The 20,723-nt window shown below is 42.2% G+C and overlaps 1 protein-coding gene across 1 annotated transcript in view; it reads left to right on the top strand.

Annotated features, from left to right (window-relative positions):
* PTK2B (protein tyrosine kinase 2 beta) overlaps positions 1-20,723 on the top strand; it is a 172,110-nt gene that overhangs the window by 82,773 nt on the left and 68,614 nt on the right. The window contains exon 3 of the mRNA XM_069071951.1: positions 11,936-12,176. Within this exon, the coding sequence (XP_068928052.1) occupies positions 11,973-12,176 (204 nt within the window). The 5' untranslated portion in view covers positions 11,936-11,972. The remainder of the gene's footprint in view (positions 1-11,935; positions 12,177-20,723) is intronic.

The raw sequence follows: 20,723 nt of genomic DNA, 5'->3' as shown, positions 1-20,723 counted from the left end.
TCTCCCCTCTTCTCTCTCCTCTCTTCCATTCCCTGCCCTCTCCTCCTTTCCATTCCCTTCCCCCCTTCTCTCTCCTCTCTCCCTTCCCTACCCTCTTCTCCTCTTTCCTTTCCTCTCCTCTTTTCCCTTCCCCTTCCCCTGTGTCAGATGCTCTGGACTTCCCCTTCCCTCCCTGTTTAACCCCCCTGCCTCCCTGCTTTGTATCAATTGGGAGGGGGAAGGGAGGACTGTGGGAAAATCGTTTGTCATCTTTTAGGCTCTGGCTTCCTGTGTGCTTTAGAAAACTCAACACAAGTGGAGGTATTGGGTCAGAGAGGCTGGTTATATTCTGCTAAACATAGTCTTGTATCTGGTATAACCAAGAGCAGTTTTTCTTTAAAGACAGTAGAACAACCAGAAATAGAACCCAGGTGTGGTGACACCAGTCATTTCCTGCCAAGCCTTCTCCCCTCCCCCATGCCCTACCTTCCACATAGTGGTGGTGAGGATGGCCTCTCTGTTTGGGGCCCAGTCAAATACATCCACTGGCTGGTAGTTAAGGTATTTGAGCCCAGGTGGGATGGGGCCCTCCCTTCGGGCCCAGGAGAAAGGAGAGCTCCACAGTTGAAGGAAAGGCATGGTTCATTTTTATTCTGAAACTTTTCGGTGTCTTTTGCTCATCTGGTCCTTTCCTCTCATGCCTACTCCTCTCCCCGCACTGTCCTGGATGCCTTGGTTGTGCTCGGGAAATTCCATTCTTCTCTGGGATGTTCCTAGGATTCTAGCTCTAGAGATGAAAGGCCCCTCCCCCCAGTCCAAAGCCATCTAGCCCAACCCCCTCATCTTATAGATGAGGAAAGTAAAACTAAAAGGCGTATCTCCCAGGGTCACATAGCTGGTGTCAGAAGTGAAATTTGAGTTAAGATCTTCTCAAGTCCCATAAGCTACATGCACTATGCCACAGGCTCTGGAGATTAGAAGCTGGGTTTTTTCCTTGGTAGTGGATTCCCTCCAGCCCCAGAAGAGTGTAAGCCGCTTGAGGGCAGGGATTGTTTTCAGTTTTGTCTTTGCCTGGCACCTAACAAGTGCTTATTAAATTGAGTTGAATGGTGTTTTACTCAGTGTAGAAAACTTTATGAAAATCCCATTGCAATCAGATAAGAAGCTTGAACGTTTCTTCGATGTTTTCTCTTGCAGTTGACATCCTAGCCATTATGACATCTCTTCCATGTCACCCTCCCTACCCTGCCCTTACCTCACCCAGGCAGAAATGATTCTTTTCTCAATCAATCCATAAGCATTTATTAAGTACTTATTTATACAGCTAAGGGCACATCAGATAGAGTGCCAGGCCAGGAGTCAGGAAGACTCATCTTCCTGAGTTCAAATCCGGCCTCAGACACTTACAAGCTGTGTGACCCTGGGCAATAGGGTCACTTAACCCTATTTATCTCAGTTTCCAAAATATGTAAAACGAGCTAGAGAAGAAAATGGCAACCTACTCTATTATCTTTGTCAAGAAAACCCCAATTGGGGTCCCAAAGAGTCAGACACAACTGAACAACAACAAAGTACTTATTATGTCTCAGGTACTGAGCAGGGTAGTAGGCATAGAGACCAGAAGGTTACATCCTATTGGAGAAGAAAGATGTATACTAAATTTAAATACAAAATTTTTAACAAGATAAATTTTGGGAGGGGGCAAGGGAGGGATGTAAGGTGGGATTTGAGTTAAGCTTTGAAAGAAGTCAGTGATTCTAAGAGGTAGAAGTGAAGAGGGAGTGTATTCTAACAGGAGGGACAGAGTCAGGAGATAAAACTTCAGCAGGACTTCTTTTGGTCTTCTCTTATACCCTCTCAACCTCTGATTTATTTTATACTTATTTGTACCCATGAATTATGTGGCAGGCCAAGGTAGCACAGCTGATAGGTAGCACACCAGACTTGCGAGCTAGATAGACTATGTTCAAATTTTGCCTCTGACATTTCTTAGCCGAGTGACCATGGCAAGTCACTTAAGCTTGCTGAGACTCAATTTCCTCATCTGTAAAATGAACATCTTACCTGCGGTACCTATCTCATGATGTGACTGGAGATTCAAATAAGGTGACAGATGGCAAGTCCTTAGCAGACTTTAAAATGTTATTCAAATGTCAGTTATTATATCATTATTTCCCCTATGAAAATGCCATTGCAAATGGAAAAGAAACTTGGGCATTTCTACTACATTTTCTCTAGCAGCTGAAATCCTACCCATTCTGTAAATGTAAGCTCTTTGAGGGCAAAGATCAAATCTTATTTGTCCCCATAATTCCTGGCCATAGCAGGCACTCCATACGTATTTACTGAATTAGACCATTAGCTCCTTGAGGGCAGAAATTGTTTTTTGGGTTTTTTTTTGTGTCCCCATAGCAAGGTGCCTAGCTTGGTACATAGCAGGCATTTAATAAATGCTTGTTGATGACTTGAATGTCAGTCAGTCAAGCAAACAAAATTTATACATATATATATATATGTATATGTATGTATATAATATAAAACACACACACACACACCAGACACTGTGCTAAGTTCTGGGGGTACAAAAAGAAGCAAAAGGAACCTTTAAAGAATTCATAATTTAATGGGCCAAACTCCTCGAGGCTGGAGACTGTTTTATTTTTGTCTCCATCCCCAGGGCCTAGCATGGTGCTTTGGCACATAGTAAACCTCAATAGTTGTTTATTGAATATCCAACGAATGTTTGAATTAGCTAAAATCATAATGATCATAATAACAATGCCACCTAGCATTTATATGGTCCATTAAGTTTTGCAAAGCGAATTGACCAAGTTGTTAAGCTGAAAATTCCTGCCACCAAACCAAGGGAATTTTCAAGCTGGCAAGTCTCCTGGTTGGGGCATGAAAAGAGTGGGATCTCCCAGAATTCTCAGAGTTCTGCAAAACTTCTTCCTTTGTCATCGAGGAAGAGGCTTGGGGAAAGAAATTAGACCAAAACGGGAGTCAACAAGAACTTCATTATGTTAGAACTTCGCACCCCAGTGCACGCTCTTTGAGTCCCAGTCTTGTTGTAGCTGCTCTAAGGATGGGAAATGTAACAGCCAACGGTCCTCTCTTTACCCATTCAGTAACTAACTCACCAAATGTTCAGTGCAGCTCCTGTTTCTGTGTAGAGAGCATCATGCCAGTCTGACAGAGGTTAGACAACTGTGCGGTTTATGGCTTAGAAGAAGGAGAAGGCACATACACAGATAGCCATAGTAAACAGGTTAAATGCATCAGGGAGTAGCAATGTGAATTATTAGGTCCGAGGGGAAAGGCCAGCACCAACAGCTAGAATCAGACAAAACATTCATTTCAACATACATTTCACACCCTCTGTTTTATATGATCCTCACACAACAGGGACAGCTAGATGACACAGTGGATAGAGTGCCAGGCCTGGAGTCAGGAAGGTTCATCTTCCTGAGTTCAAATCTGACCTCAGATACTTGCTAGCTGTGTGACCTCGGGCAAGTCATTTAACCTTGTTTGCCTCAGTTTCCTCAGCTGTAAAATGATCTGGAGAAGGAAATGGCAAACCATTCTAGTATCTCTGCCAAGAAAACCACAAATGGGGTCACAAAGATAGGACACAACTGAACAACAGCGTCCTCCGTGAGGGAAGGATTATTGGCTGACTTGGCTAAGGTTACCCACCTAATATGCATTAGAGCTAGTATTCAAATTCAGGTTTCTTTCTGGCTTTTATTGCTAAATATATTTATCCCCCCTAGATATCATAGATAAAGCATTTGGAAGAAAAGTTCAAATTTTGTAAAGAATATTTAACATAGCAATCAATCAAGGATAGCTAGGAACTAGAGATTCAAAGATAAAAATGAAATTTCCTCTGCTCTCAATGTGCTTATGTTCTGGTGGGTGGGTGGGGGGGAGACATTCAAAATGTTCACAAGTAAATTCTAGGGTAATTTCATGGGAGGAGGCACTAGCAGCAGGTAGGATTAGGAATGGCCTTATGTAGGAGATAAACATAAGGGAAGGAGTATTGAACTTGGAGTCCGAAAGACCGGGGTTCACATCTACCTCATAATAATAGTAATAATGTTATTGGTGTTCTGTTACTTCAGTTGTGTCTCACTCTTCATGACCCGTTTTGGGTTTTCTTGGCAAAGATACCGAAGTAATTTGCTATTCCCTTCTCCAGTTAATTTTACAGATTTTAGAAACTAAGGCAAACAAGGGTAAGTGACTTGCCCAGGGTCACACAGCTAATAAGTGTCTGAGGCTGGAATTCAACTCAGGAAGATGAATGTTCCTGACTCCAGGCTCAGATGTTCTACCCACTGGGCCGTCTAACTGCCCTCAAAAGTAATACTGGCTAGCATTTATATAGTGCCTATTATGTGCTGGGAACTGTGTGTGCTAAGTGCTTTACAAAATATAGATCAACCATAGGAGAACCATGTCTTCCTGACCCCAAACCCAGCACTCTGTCCCTTACTCATGATGTCTCTTCAGGTAAAGAAGTTGTGGCCCAGAATTAATTTTTTTTGCCTGAGTCCACATGAATTCTCTTCTTAATGGAGTTAGGAAGGCTAAAATATAGATAATTAATAAAATTCACAAAAACTCAAAGCCCCCAGGCCTCAGTGATCTCTAGTAGCCAAGCCAGAAATAAAGATTCCTGACTCCTTAAATTCTGTGTATTCAAATATTTTCCGAGTTTGCTTCATCCATATACCAATTTCACAACCTTGTGTTACACAACCAATCCACAAAGATACCACTCAAAATGGAATTAAGATCATTTTGTCTTTATCTAGGGGAAAAAACACTATTGTAAGTACTATCAAAACAGCAAGTATGAACATTTAAAAGAATAATAAAGTGCTTAAGAATAAATAGTGTCAGGGGCAGCAAGGTGTTACAGTGGGTAGAGCACTGGCCCTGAAGTCAGGAGGACCTGAGTTCAAATCCAGCCTCAGATACTTATTAACTGTGTGACCCTGGGCAAGTCACTTAACTCTGCTTCCCCTACCCCATTCCCCACCCCCACCCCCCCCAAAAAGAAGAAGAAACAGTGTTACTTATTTGCTAATAGGCAGGAGAACAGAAGAAAAAAAATAGTGAAGAAATTTCAAAAAGTTTCTGCCTCATGTCAGGGTAGGCATAATCAACTAGGATTCTTTCCTAAGTGAAATGCCAAGCAAGGAAAAGTTCCAATTGCTCAATGTGCATGTTCAGTAAGTACCCATATGTATGGCGTAACCTCCAAGGCTGTTTTTGCTGTCCTGGCCCTGTGCTACTTCTACCCATCTCTCTTCTGTACTTCTCCCTTTCACTTTTGAAGAGCATTTTTAAAAGGCTTCCCCTGCAGTGGAAACCCTGCTCTCCAGATTCAAGTTCCCCCAGCATGGGGGCCAGGGAATAAATCTCAGGGTGCTTAGTAAGGGGTTAAACAATGAGTTCTTTACCTGGGGTTCATGAATCTGTTTTTAAAAATATTTTAATAACTGTTTCCCTTGTACTTCATTTTATACATTTAAAAACTTTATTCTGAGAAGGGCTTTGGAGGTTTAATAGGACTTCCAAAGGGACCCTTGTCACAAAAATAGTTGAATCCCTGCTTTAAACTATTTCCTCCACCCATAGGGGAATTCATCTGAATCCATCCATATGGCCCATTACACAACCTTGTTTTCTGGAGTTGGATTTGGACTGCCAGAATCTTACAGCTTGAGGGGACCTTTAGAGGTCTGGAGGTGCTATGTACACACAAACTATTATCTTATGAAGATACTATATACAATACCTCTAAATACACAATACAATATAAACTGAAACTCATATAAGTTTAATTGAATTCCTTGCTAAGTGTCTGTGAGATATGAGTTGAAGCTGTCTAAACAAACCTCTCAGTCGATAAAGAGAAACAAGGGAAGCTAGATGGGGTGGTCTATAGAGCACTGGGCTTGGCATCAGAAAGACTTATTTTCCTGAGTTCAAATCTTACTTCAGATGTTTATTAGCTGTTCGACCCTGAGCAAGTCACCTAACCGTGTTTGCCTCAGTTTCCTCATCTGTAAAATGAGCTGGAGAAGGAAAGGGCAAACCACTGCAGTATCTTTGCCAAGAAACCCCCCAAATGGGGTCACAAAGAGTTGGACACAACTGAAAAATGACTGAACGTCCTCATAAGCATTACGACCTCCTCGTCTTTATCTTGTGTCTATCTTGTGCACATTGGTTTTGTATATACTTATGTGTATATGCCTTGTCTCACCTCGTAGAAGGAAGCTCCTTGAGGGCAGGGATTGCTTCTCTTCTCTTTTTGTAGCGTCAGTACCCAGCACACACTTAGTAAATACTTGCTTGTTCGGCTGATAAATGACTGAGGTTAATGAAGTCTGTACAGAACCTTTTCTTTATAGGACCGTAATTGAGTTAATAGTCAATGAGGATGCAAAACATAATATTACCATTATTTTACAACTAATCTGTCATCTTTCTAAATGCTCTGGGTAACTGCTAATATGTAGGATGGAAAGAAAAGAGTGGCTGTGAAGCCTCCTTCAGACCTGGAGGCAGGCTCTTCACTTGGCTGTCTTCATCTGCAGGTACCTGAAATAACCCCTTTCTGCCTCCCCCTTCTCTTTACTATCTGAATCCTACCCCTCCCTCTGGGCCCAGCTTGAGCCTGGGAGCCTTGCTTACTATTCCAGTCTGCCTTGTGTGATTTCACTGTTTCCTTGTCTTCTTGATGATATTCATTTATTCCTTAATAAATATTTATTGAGAACCTATTATGGGCATAAACCCTCTCATAGACTCATGGATTTGGAGAGGGAAAGGACCTGCCCCAACCCTGCCCCCCTCATTTTATAGATGAAGAGACTGAGGGTCAGGGAGCTTCAATGACTTGCCCCATGTCATCTGTGTAGTAAACATCAACGGTGGGACTTAAAAGCCCTTTGTCTGACTCTAGAGTCAGGTCTCTAGCCACTGTCAGCCCCAATGTTCGGGGAGATGAAAGGTTACATATAGACTCTGCCCTTTGAGAATGAATGAATGAAGAAACGAAAAGGCATTTATTAAATGTTTACTAGCCTGTGCCAGATGCCATGCCAAGCTCTGGAGATGCAAATACAAGAAAGCAAGATGACACTTTCCCTCAAGCAGTTTACATTCTCACTGGAATAGAATAGGCAAGATATCATTGATGGATTGGTGGGGAAATAATGGAAGGCTGTTTAAAACATAAGGGACTTGAATAAAGACTTGAAGAATGGGAAAGAATTGCAAAGGTGGGGGTAGGAGGGAATAGAACATGAGCAGATGTTGGGAGGCAGAAATAAGCGTGCCGTATTTGCGAATGGACCAACTTTGTTGGAGTGTATGGCTCATGTTGGAGAGTAGTGGGATTAAGTAATAGGAGATAATAAGGAAGGCTGGGAAAATAGACTGGAGCTAGACTGTGAAGGGCCAAATGCCAAAGTGAGGAATCTGTATTTTTTCCTAAAAGCGATAGGGACTCCCCAAAGATTCTTAAGCAAGGGACTGATATGGTCCAACCTGAGTTTTATGAAGATTATTTCAGCAGTTAGATAGAGGATGGATTAGAGAGAGAAGAGGTTGGAAGCAAGAAGACCATTTGGGAGGCTATTGCAATAATCTGTGGTTTGAACAGAGACAGTGTCTGTGTGAGTGGAGAGAAGGGGATGGTGAAAGATGTGGAGTTAGAATTGATGACTTGGCAACTTATCAAGGATGATTCCAGGGTCCAAGCTGGCACTCTTACAAGAAGTTAAGACAAGCCAAATGTCAAAGCAAAGCTAGAAGTACCGCAGCCAGGGCAAAGCCAGGGGCAGAGGGGAACTCAGACCCAAGAAATCAGTAAGTGGAGAGGCCCACGGCAAGGCAGGATGTTCAAAGTCCAGGTAAATGGTCCAGTCCTAGGAGATCTGCAGGGACAATATAAGGAAGAGGAGAAAAGGTTAAAACAGAACCATCTCTAGCTGCTTTTAGGCCTCACTCATGGCCACTGAGATCTAACTCTGAATTAGACTGATCTGGAAGCTTGTTACATCTGGAATCTGGTTACAGGGGTGGAAAGCAAAGGCAGGTCCCTTACTAAGGACTTGATGAATTGAAAGAAATCTGTTCATAATCAATCTCTTGCTGGCTCCTTCCCTTGCAAGTCAGTGGGATGTACATGTAGAGGTAAGGAAGGGGTTGGCCCAGCGGTTGACTCTCTGGAGCACATTCATGACTATAGCTCCAGACTGGAGACTGAAAGGACCTTGGAAGTTTGGCAACTGCCTATAACACCACTGCAAAAGCCATGTCATTGAGAAACACCCATGCTTTTCTGTGTGACTGAAAAGCTACCACCAGTTAGTTGACTTAGTCAGCTTGAGGTGCCTTTCTGGTGGGAAAGACCTCATATCAGAGAGCACAGAACTTAAGAATGGAAGTGGTTCAAAATTAAAATGAAATTCATCAGACCCTGGTCAGTGCTCTGCCCACAAGACAGTTATTGTGAACAAAACCCCTGTACCTCATGGTCCCTCTACTTAGAGTCAGAAAATACTACAAGATGGAGACAATAGGAATTGGAGTAGTATTTTAAAAGGGAAAGAAATAGGATCTAGCACTATTGTAGGGGTCTAGGTCAGAGACCTAGAGCTGGAAGGAACCTAGTCCAACATCCTCATTCTACAGATGAGAAGTTCAGAGAGGTAAATGGCATTGCCCAAAGTAATAGAGGTACTAAGTATTAGAAGATGAGATTTGAAATGTCAACCAGGTGAAGCCCACTCCTCAAAATGCAGAGGAGTCCCAGCTGAGTTGAAAGCAGAAAAGTTTTATTAGGAGGGAAATCAGACACTAGTGCTGAGGCCCACAGCACGAGGTACAAAGGAGCCAACAGCCCAGCAGAGGCAGGGGAGATTTATACTTGAAAACCACAAAGGGGAAGTTCAAGTCGGGGTTGGGAAAAAGAATGGGCAATCTTTCCCAGGAACAGGTAGACATAGAAGGAGGATGTTTTTCAGGAACAACTGACTGCGAGGCTGGTTTGGGCCAGTTTGGAGGGGGTGGGGGACACAGCTCAGCAAGGTCAACCAGTGAACACCAGCAAAGGCGTCTGGGAATGAGCAAGACTTTGGCTCAATGTAGGCTCCTGAGTGGTTCCTTTCAGCAAGCAGGCTTACTCTGTGTCCAGTGCATCTGCCTGGCAAGTTAACTCATAGAAAATTGATATATTAATCTCAGGAGTTCTTTCACAGAACCTAGGTCTTCTTCCTCCAAGGCCAGTGTCCTTTCTAACTGTGCCACATCTAATGGAAATGTGGAGTCCCTGCTCAGTTCCAGGGATAAGGGTATAAAGAGGATAGAGGAGATAAAGCCTTGGGAAAAAGATGGAGTTGCATTGTTTGAGGAGTATGGAGCTTTATTGGGTGTCCAGAGACAACTCCATCACTCAGCTCCTAATCTACTAGTCTAAGTTTTGCCTAAATGCCTACTTATTTTTTTGAGGGGGATCCTTTAGGCCTACTTTATTTTTAGAATAACCTTCAGAAGACTGGGCCAGATTTAGAAGCCTGGGTCCATTGTGGATACCTTCTTCAGGCCCACTCTGGAATATACCTAAACAAAAATGGCTTCCTAGAGAACAGGGTTCTGGACTCTTAGGCCAGACTTTAGCAAAAACAAATCCAGTGTGTAAGCTAAGAATGGTTTTTACATTTTAAAATAAAGTTTGATTGTGTTTGAAATTGTCAGGGGGGGGGGGAACTTTCTTGCAGGCAATGCAAAAACAGCCAGGCCAGATTTGGCCTTTAGGCTATAGTTTGCTAACCTCTTCTCTAGGCCACAGGCAATGAGACTGGACTGGGCCCTGTCTCCATCTGGACTTCCATGGCTGTAGCCCCTTAGGAGGTGGTATGCTACTAAACTTTGTAGCCCTATCCCTGTGATTTGTGTTGTTGTTCAGTTGTTTCAGTCATGCCCAACTCTTAGTGATCCCATTTGGGGTTTTCTTTACAGAGATACTAGAATGGTTTGCCATATTCTTCATCAGCTCATTTGATAGATGAGGAAATTGAGACAAATAGGGTTCAGTGACCTGTCCAGGCTCACATAGCTCGTATGTGTCTGAGTTCAGATTTGAATTCAGGAAAAGGAGTCTTGCTGACTCCAGGCCCAGCACTCTGCCCACTCTACCACTTAGTTGCTCCTTTCCTGTTTTTGCTAAATAGTCAAACATAATGAAAAGTTCTTGGGAGATGGAGACTGAGCACCCATACCGTTCTAACTGTTGAAGCAGATTAAATTCAATGCAATAAACTAAGTGCTATGCTAGGAAGTGTGCTAAATACAAAAGTGAAGTAGATGTGGTCCTAGCCCTCGTGGAGTTTATAACCCAGAAAGGCAACAAGACACACAAGAATTGTAACATGAGGCAAAATGGGGTAAGCATCATTGTGGAAATGTACAGAAGGTGCCAGGGGAGTACAAAAGGACAGCAAAGCTGACTGTTGGCTGGGGAAGAAGTGGCTTTGTAGACTTGAATGATGAATAGGATTTTGATAGAAAAAATGGGGGTGGGGGTGGTGGAAGAGGGCATTCTAGGCAAAGGGAATAGCATAAGTATAGATGTAGAGGGAAAGAATATTTTCCTAAAAAATAATTCACTCTGATTCGAGTGAATGGGAATGAAGGAAGGTATGTCTCCCTAATATCAGTAGGCAAGGTGCAGTAGGAGAAAAAACACTAAGCTTTGGAGTCTTAGGAGCCTAGGATTCAAATCCTACCTTAGACACTTACTGGTTTTGTGACTGTAAGCAACACCCATCCAGTGATTGAGTTTAGGTAAGAAATGAGGCAAAGCATGGCCTCTTTTACTTAGTCAGAATAACAATATCAGTCTGGAAGGGCAAGAGCCCCAGGATTTCTAACCAAAACAGAAACATTTGCTATTTACACTCACTCTGAGCCATCAGAGTCGAAACAATGACTACACGAAGTCAAGGTCTCCCACCTCATCCCAGGCCATCTCCAGTTGTCCTGATCTATATCTTGCCACTGGACCCAGATGACTCTGGAGGAGAGAGTGAGGCTGGTGACTTTGCACGGCCCTGCCTCACTTAAATCCAATTCACTTGCAAGCCACGGTCCTCTTGGAGAACAAAGGACAAACAACAATGACAACCATGAGCAAGCCTCTGAAGCTCCATTTCTTTTTCTAAATAATGGATATAAAATTTCCTGTAGTACTTACATCTTACAGTTGTAGTGAGGATCAAGTGACCTGATGTATGTAAGGCATTGAACTACTTAAAAATTCTGAATAAATCTCATCAATTATTATTGGTAAGGAAACTGAGGTCCAAAGAGATTAAATAATTTATCCAAGGTCACACAGGTGATAAATAATAGTGTCAGGATTTGAACCTAGGTATTTTGACTACAAATCTAGGGCCCTTTCTGGCCTACCTCCCATGGGTTTTGAATAGAAAATAGTAAATCTATTTTTGTACATACTATAGATTTTGTATATATATATATATATATATATACTTATGTAGCATCCCTTCTATTATTCTCCCAACTGGCACTCTCACTGGGTTGGGTCTCCAAAGGGTGTCTTTTGCTCTCAGATACAAAGGCGTAGTCAGCCAAAGGCTGCAGGTTCCCTGCCCAGTAGGGATTCCCCAAATTCTCATCTAGGCTCAACTTCTATGTTTCCATGACTCATGACATAATTGTTTACTTCAATTTCCCCAATCTGTAAAGTAGAAAGGGTCATTTTTCTATACCTCTCTGCTTTCTAGGGGAAGTTTCAAAGGCAAGAGATGGCCCTTGGGTGTGTGGAGCACTGGGTTTGTTCCCCATGGGGAGGGAGCCACTCTGCAGTGTCTCACAAGGTTCCCCCTTTGCTGCCTCCTAACAGGACTGAGATGTGCCGGCCCTAGCTGAACTCTGGCAGCATGTCTGGGGTGTCCGAGCCCCTGAGCCGGGTGAGGGTGGGCACCCTGCGCCGGCCCGACATCCCCCCAGAACCTGTGGTGGTGGTGCCTGTCGATGTGGAGAAGGAGGACGTACGGATCCTCAAGGTCTGCTTCTATAGCAACAGCTTCAACCCTGGGAAGAACTTCAAGTTAGTCAAGTGCACTGTGCAAACAGAGATCCAGGTAAGAGCTGGGTATGCATGAGGTAAGCTGAGCTAGTCCTTTGGTTTAGAGTCAGAGGCCCTGGGTTCAAATCCCACCTTTGTCTCTTAAGGACTGTGTGACCTTTGACCAAATTCAACCGCTCTGTGTCTGTTTCCTCGTTGGTAAAATGAAAGAGGTGGACTAGATGACCTTTACCATTACTTTCAGTTCTCCAACCTATGATCTTTTTCTTTCCTTTGAGCAGATCCAGCTTAACTGTCCTGGCTCAGGTGTTTCCATACGTAGGAAGACGTAGCATGGAATTTTCTTAGGACACATCGTCAGACTCGGCCTCCGCGCTTACTAGATTTCCTTTTTCCTCCATGCTTAAGATTTCCTTTCTCAGCCTAAGAATTTAATTCTGGGGTAGTTCAGTTGCTGCAGCTTGCTGGGATGGTCCTCCGGCCTCTGCCTGAAGACCTCCAGGAAGAGCAAACCTTCAGTAGGAAGCTTTCCCTAACATTAAGTGTGCATTTTCTCCTTTTAACTTCCACCTTTTGTTTCTGATTCTCCCCTTCTGGGACCAACCAGAACAAAGCTGATTGTTCTTCCATGTGATAGCCTTTCACATACTGGAAGACTGCCATTATATGCCCCCTGAGTCTTCTCTTCTCCAGCTAATCAGATCAGACCTCACAGGACATGGACTCAAGTCCCTTTTCCATCCTAGTTATTGTGTCTATGCACATATCCCCTTCCTCACTCAATAAACTCCAATGGCTCCCTGTTACCTCCAGAATTAAACATAAAACCTTCTTTTTAAAGGACCTTTAGAACCCTTAATAACCTGGCTCCTTCCTACTTTCCATACTTCCTACACCTCACACCCTCTGTGTACTCTGCTGTCCAGTTACCCAGGCCTCCTTGTCATTCCTCAGACAGGACACTCCCTGACTTTTCACTGACTGTCACCAGTGCCTGGGATGCCTCCACCTCTTGGTTCCCTTGGCTTTCTTCAAGGCTTGGCTCAGTGTTTACCTGCTTCAAGACTTTCCTGATCTCTCCTGCCTATTGTGCCTTCCTCTGAGATTACCATGCATCCTCACTTCAAATATTTTGTGTGAACATGGCTGTTTACATGTTTTCTCTCTCCAAATAGTAGGTGAGCTCTTTGATGGAAAGTAGGGGTAGGAATTTCGATTTGTTGCTGTTTTTGGCTTTTTTTCTCTTTTGGTATTCCTAGAGTTTATCACAGTACCTGGCAAATAGTAAGTGCCTAATAGATGCTGGTTGTCTTGACAACTTGTTTACCGAAACACATATGAATCCTTGCCAGAATGGTTAATACTTTAAGAAATAGTTCCCACATCAAACAGTCTCTGTGGATAATGGCCAAAGCAGTAGTTGGGCTAATGGGATTCAATTTTCTACCAGCAGTGCAAACTTCCTAACAATGAGAGCTCCCTCAAGGGGCAGTGGGTTCACTCTCCTTGTAGGCAGAGGCCAGAGGACCATTTGTCCTCTATAGTAACTAAACTACCTAGAATAAAATTCTTACACTGAGCAAAGCAAGGAAGACATACTCGGGAAGACATAGTATGGGATTGGTAGGGATTTCCCTACAGTACATCTCCAGGCTTGGCCTGCATGTTTATTAGGCTACTTACCTTCTAGGGCAGCCCATTCCACCTTTAAATGACTTTAATTATTAGTAAATTTTTTCTTTCCTCAAACATGAATTTCCCTCTTTGTAACTTCTACCTGTTGGGGCAGCTAGGTGGTACAGTGGATAGAGTGCTGAGCTTGGAATCAGGAAGACTTATCTTCATGAGTTTGAATCTGGTCTCAGACATTTACTAACTATGTGACCTTGGGCAAGTCACTTAACCCTTTTTGCCTTAGTTCCTCATCTGTAAAATGAGCTGGAGAAGGAAATGGCAAAAAAGTCTAGTAGCTTGGCCAAGAAAACCCCAAATAGGGTCATGAAGAAGTAGACACGACTGAACAACAAACAATGACAAACTTCTACCAATTTCTGCCCTCTAGGGCTTAGTGGAACAAATATATAGAATACCTTTTCTGCATGAAGAACATGGGCTGCTCCTTAGAGAATGATTAGGAGTGCATTAGACTTGGTAAAGTATTAAACTATACACACCCTTAGAGGAGGTAAAGCAGCTGATACATTATCAGATAACATCAGAAACAAAGATTTCATATAAACATTTATGGCAGTATCTGTGACAGAAAAAATGGGAACAAAGTGGTGTTGTAACTGGGAAGAGTTTGTAGCTAAACAAATTGTGGTACATAAATGTAATTGAATGCTAATGAACTGTAAGAAATGACAAATGCAAAGAATTAAGAGAACCTTTGGAAGACGTATGAACTGATATAATGCGGAGTCAGCAGAGTCTGGAGAATAATCCACACAATGGTCAAAATAATGTAAAAAAAATGGAAAACCATCAATAATCTGATTATTGCAGTAAAAAACATAGGAGGACTGTTAGTTTATTAGTCATGGGAAGGTTCAAGATGATAATTTCTCAAAAAGAAATTAAATATGCATGTTTCAAATAGTCAGCAGTTCTGGTGGGATGTTACATATTGTTTCAGCTACTGTTTCTGTTTTGTATCTTGGCTTCTGTTTGTTAAAATGAGGCCATCTTCTGGTCTTCTTCTAGATCTTTCAGGTCTTTGATGCTAAAACTGGAAAAAATAGCTTAAAATTTATTATTGTATTGTCAGTAGAAAAACGAATCCCACTAGCTCAAATCCTGCTGCTTCAGTCATTATCCTTAGAGACTGTTTGATGGGGGAACTAAAGTAGTGACCAATCTTAACTAATAAGGACTGACAGTGAAAGATGCCTCATTCTTTTCAGTACAAAGGTGGTGCACTATGGCTGTAGAACGAGGCATACATTGTCAGACATTGCTAATATGTTTGTATGTTTTGCTTGATTTTACTTCTTTGTTATATGGCTTCAAGGATTCTGTTGAAAAGAGGGAAAGGGGGTATCATTGGGAATTAACACTATAAGAAAGAAAGAAAAAACACCAGTAAAACATTTTTCAACATCTCTAAAGTTGCTGAGGGAAAAGAAGGTATTTTAGGCAGGCGAACTGGTCAGCTAAATTTGCAGAGGCAAGAATGTGCACAGCATTGGGGGAGGGGGAATATCAAGTCAGTCAATCTGTCTGGAGCAGACTGTGTAGAGAATAGCAGGACATGAGGCTGAAAAAGTACATAGGGACTAGACTGCAAAGGATCTTGAATGTAAGGCTGTAGAGTTTGACTTTATTCTATAAGGACTTGGAGAACTGAAGATTTTCAGGAAAAAATGTGATGAAATCATTATTTTCAGGATATTAATCAGGCTGTGGCATTTAGGATGCATTGCATGTGGGAGGATGGGATTCCAGTTAGGAGGCTATTGCAAAAGTTCTGGTATGAGGTTCTAGAAGCTGAACTAAAGTGGTAGTGGCAGAGAAAGAAAAGAAGAAAGATGTGTGGAAAGAGAGCAGGATTCAGCATCAAGGGACCTGCGTTCAGTCTTGACTCTGTCACTCATCAATCAATCAACAGATGCTTTACTAAGTACCTATGTTTAGATATAGTGGGCACTTTATTAAGCTTATTGAAGCACCTGCTATAGCTCAGATGCTGTACTAGGAGCTGGGGATACAAAGTCAAAAGTGAAACAGTCCCTGCCCTCAAGGAACTTATATTCTTTCAGGGGAGACAATACATATAACATAAGTACATACACACATAATATATACAAAAGAAATATGAGGTAATTTTTTTAGGAGGAAGTACCATCATCTGGGGTAGGGAAGAGCAGAAATAATAATGCTTCTCATGTAGAAATAGCATTGAACTGAGATGTAAATAAAATTTAAATGAAATAAGGATTCTTAGATACAAAAGTGCTGATCAGGTACATTCCAAGCATGGACAGAGGAGATGGAATAGTATGTTTGAGAAAGAGTTGGGAGGCTAATTTAAACTGAGCAACTACAGGCAAGACACTTTACCTCTGGTTGTAAAAATAAGGAGCTTGAACTAGATGACTTCTAAGGTCCCTTCCAGTTCTAAAACTCGGGTTCTATGACTTTGTATGAAGAAAGTTTTGAAATAAGAATGGACAGGTGTGGTTTTCAATTGGACACAAGAAGGAAAGGGAATGGGAGGTGTAATGTTAATGGATATAAGATCTTCCCCACACATTAATAGGTCTCAAGTGGAACCCATTGAGGGAAGCTTGCTTAAGGGAGGCTTGCTTGTGGGAAGGCTTTCACACCTTTTGTTAATTTCTAATTAGGCACCGAGTCCTGAGGGTTGTGATGCCGGTTGTGATGCTGGCTGGTTCTTAAAAGGGTATATATGTCCTCTGAGGTTAACATTTTGCCATGGGGCTCACTGAGGGGAAGAGTGTTCTAGTGATTTGGATAGATGAGACTCTGGGCAGCCATTGAGGAACCTCTTCCCCTCCCCCAGCTTTGAAAATCCCAGTTGTTGGTGCCTCTTTCTCTGGTAACGATGTAGGTATTGCCTTGGTCAGACAGTTGGATCTTTCTGTTGATCTGTTTCTTACAGAAGCCCTGTCTTATTGGTCTTTATTTCTCTGCTTGTATCTTCTCTGTTTTCTTTGTTTAGATTTCCTCTGAAGTTCAGGGTGCTGATTTTTCCCCTGAACTAATTAATACAATTTAAAAAGATTGTAAACTCCTTGAACAGCCATCTTTCCTAGTAAAGTAGATCTAAGAACCTGTGCTAGCAGCCATCCTGGGTATGCCAGTGTGGTTGCTGCTACAGGAGGACACAGAGATGATTGATGTTTTAGGCTTGGGTGAATGAGAAAGTGATGACATTTTAGGGAATGGGGAGATGGTTTGGGGAAGAGGGTAGGTTCAATTTTTGATGGTGGAGTTGAAAATATGGACCTAGAGTTCAGATGACATATACAGCAGATGAGCCTTCCAAAAGTCAGAATATAGGAAAAACAAAAAGATGAGGACTGAACCTTGGAGTATGTCCTGATTTTAGTTTCAGGAAGAAGTTAAAGTACAAAAAAGTCAAAGAAGCAGCAGCCAGAAAGGTAAAATATAGTAGTGTCACAGAAACCAAAGGAGAAGAGTTTTAGATTGAGAAGTGGTCCAATACTCCAATTCCAACAGATCTGTGATCTCATTGTTGTGAATATTGCCACTACTGATACAAACTGCAACCCATCTATGCTTCCCCATTCTATGAAATCCTCATCCATTTCCCCTCATACATTCGTCATGGGGATGCCCTCCCAGTGTTCTTAGGAGCCTTCCTTGTGTTCTCTTGATCCTGTATGGATAATGATGGAACACATGGGCTACCCATTTCTTCTTTGTTCTTATTGCATAAAGCTCTTCCTTGTTTTCCATTGCTTTTTGTTTGGGGTCACACATTTCTCTGATGACATCTATTAACTTGCTTCTCTTTAATAATTACCCATTTGTCAGTCAGTAAATAGGATTTATTAAGTACTGACTATGTGCTAGCTATTGGGAATACAAAAAAAGGCACAAGATAAATCTCTGCTCTTGAGGAGCTCACAGTCTAAAGGGGGAGACAATTTGCAAACAGCTATGTACAAACAAGATATATTACAGAATTCAGTGGAGACAACCAACAGAGGGAAAGCGTGAGCATTAAAGTGGATCTGCAAAGGCTTCTTGTAGAAGGTGGATTCTATCTGAGACTTGAAAGAAGCCAGAGAAGCCAGGAGGTGGAGATGAGGAGGGAGAGCATTCCAGGTGTGGGGTACAGTCAGTAAAAATGCATGGAGTTGGGAGATAGAGTGTCAGCAAAGAGGCTGGTGTCATTGGATCACAGACTATGTGGGAGGAGGAATAAGGCCTAGAAAGACTAGAAAAGCAGCATGAAGAATTTTGAATGACAAACAGAAAATTTTCTATTTAATCCTGGAAGTGATAGGGAGCCATTAGAGTTTATTGTGAAGGCTGGTGACATGGTCAGACCTGCACTTTAGGAAGAGTGACAGCTGAGTAGAAGATGGACGATAGTGTGTGTGTGTGGGGGGGGGGGGGAGGGTCCTTGAGGTTGGGAGGCCAACCAGCAAATTACTGCAGTGGTCCTGGAGTGAGATGTTGAGAGTCTGGCCCAGGACGTGTCAGATGGGTGGGGGGCCATATGAGACATTATGTGAAGGTAAAATCAATAGGCTTTGGTAACTGATTAGATATGGGGAGGGTGAGAGAGATCAAGGAATTGGGAAAGATCAAAGAGTTGAATGATGCCTACGCTGTGAGCCTGAGTAAACTGGAGGAGAGTGTTACATATTGCACCTGCTCCCCTGGGATGCCTGCCTCTTGGCTGTCCTTTGGGCTATCCTCAGCTTCAGCTCTTCAGAGGCAGGCTTACTGCATGATCTGCAGCCTGTAACGTCATTGGAAGTGTATCTCCCTCCTCCACCTCCACCTCCTGGCTTCCTCCAGTTAAATGCTACTGAAACATATGGTCTGAGGGAACTATGTGGGACTTGGTCATTAGAAGCCCTTTGGTGCCTTAAAAAGAGCATTTACAGGAGAATGGTGAGGATAGATGAAAGGTTTCAGACGGTCAAGGAGAAAGTAGAGAGTGCAGTAATGGAATTGGGGAGCAGACAGCTGGTTGCAGAAATTGGGAGGACAGCAAAGTCAAGAGAAGTCTGCTTCTCTTAGAATGGTGAAGGGGTGGTGTGTGTGTGTGTATGTGTGGGATCAAAGAGGAAGGAGCAAGTGGAGTGGGGGAAGGGGGGAAGAATGAAAATGTTTTAATAAAATTCCCTTTTACAAGCTAGTGTGCTACGAATGGCAGTATTGTCATCATTGTCTTGGGCCATTGGTAGCAGAGATTTTCCAGGGTTTTGAGGAGAGGGCTCTGGACAGGAGACATGGCACCCTCTAAGAGGTAGTATGTGTATCTTGTACCACAAGTACCACCACCTGCAAGGGTTTGAATTATCCATATGAATTCAATATAAGAACATAGCCTTATTGTGCAAGGAATAGAATGTGTCTGTGAAGGTTCTTTCCTACTAATTCTGATACACTGAAAGTTAATAGTGGTTGTGAATGGAGCAAGTATAAAGAACAATTGTCTTGGTTCCTTAACTAGACCCTGAGTTTCCCTCTAGGAGGCAAGCACCATGTCTTACATTTGGAAGTCAGTGTGGAAAGAGCACTGGACTTAGAGACAGGGAAAGCCTGAGCTTGAATCAAGATTTGACACTTACTAGCTGTGTGACCATGGGCAAGTCACTTAACCTCTCTGTACTTCAAGCTCCTCTTCAGCAAAATGAAGAGGTTGGGTTAGTTGGTCTCTCAGGGATCACCCAGATTGAAATCTGTGATTCTTACCCAGAATCTTTCTAGGCTAGCTTTTCTTAATATATTTTTTCCTTAATAGTATTTTATTTTTTTCCAATTACAAATAAAGATACTTTCCAACATTCATTTTTGTTAAATTTTGAGTTCCAGATTTTTCTCCCTCCCTCTTCTCCCCACTCCCCAAGACAGCAAGTAGTTTGATATTGGTTATACAGTACAATCATGGTAAACATTAGTTTATTAGTCATGTTATGAAAGAAGAATCAGAACAAAAGGGAAAAATCATGAGAAAGAAAAAACAAAAAAAGGGAGAATAACAGGCTTCAATCTGCCTCCAGATTCCATAATTCTTTCTTTGGAGGTGGATGGCATTTTCCATCACGAGTCTTTTGGAATTGTTTTGGATTATTGAATTGCTGAGAACAGCTAAAACTTTCCTAGTTAATGATTTTACAATCTTGCTGCTGCTGTGTGCAATGTTCTGGTTCTACTCACTTCCCTCAGCATCAGTTCATGTAAGTCCAGGTTTTTCTGAAACCTGACGGCTCCTCATTTTTTCTAGCACAATAATATTCCATTACATTCATATACCACAACTCGTTCAGCCATTACCTCATCAATGGACATCCCCTCAATTTACAATTTTTGGCCACCACAAAAAGAGCTGCTATAAATATTTTTGTACACATGGGTCCTTTCCCCTTTTTTATGATTTCTTTGAGATACAGGTCTAGGCTTGCTTTAAAAACAAAAGAGCATGTAATAATTACACATTACCTTCACAACTTCGTTTCTAAACTTCTTTCTGTTCCCTTCTGTGAATTTTAAGAATGTTTCAATGTCTCTCTTTTCCTTTTTTTAAATTTTTGGTATCACTATGATGAAATCCCCCTAACTAATTTTGTTGTTGCTATTTAGTTGTTTCAGTCATGGTCTGACTCTTGGGGGGCCCCATTTGGAATTTTCTTGGTAAAGATGCTGGAATGGTTTGTCGTTTCCCTTTTCAGCTCATTTTACAGATAAGGAAACTGAGGCAAACAGGGTGACATGTCTTGCCCAGAGTCACATAGCTAGCAAGTGTCTGAAGCTAAATTTGAACTTAGGGTCTCCTGACTCCTGACCCATCACTCTATCCGCTGTGTTACCTAGCTACTCTTAACCCTAATCCCCACCCCACAATTAAAAACCAAGAGGAGAAAAAAACCTCTGTAAC

Source organism: Petaurus breviceps, unplaced genomic scaffold, assembly GCF_028583685.1.
Source record: "Petaurus breviceps papuanus isolate PSGF00001 unplaced genomic scaffold, PetGlider_PUasm1.0 90845, whole genome shotgun sequence".
In the NCBI taxonomy this organism is placed as follows: Eukaryota; Metazoa; Chordata; class Mammalia; order Diprotodontia; family Petauridae; genus Petaurus; species Petaurus breviceps.
This window is presented reverse-complemented; position numbering and strand designations above follow the sequence as displayed.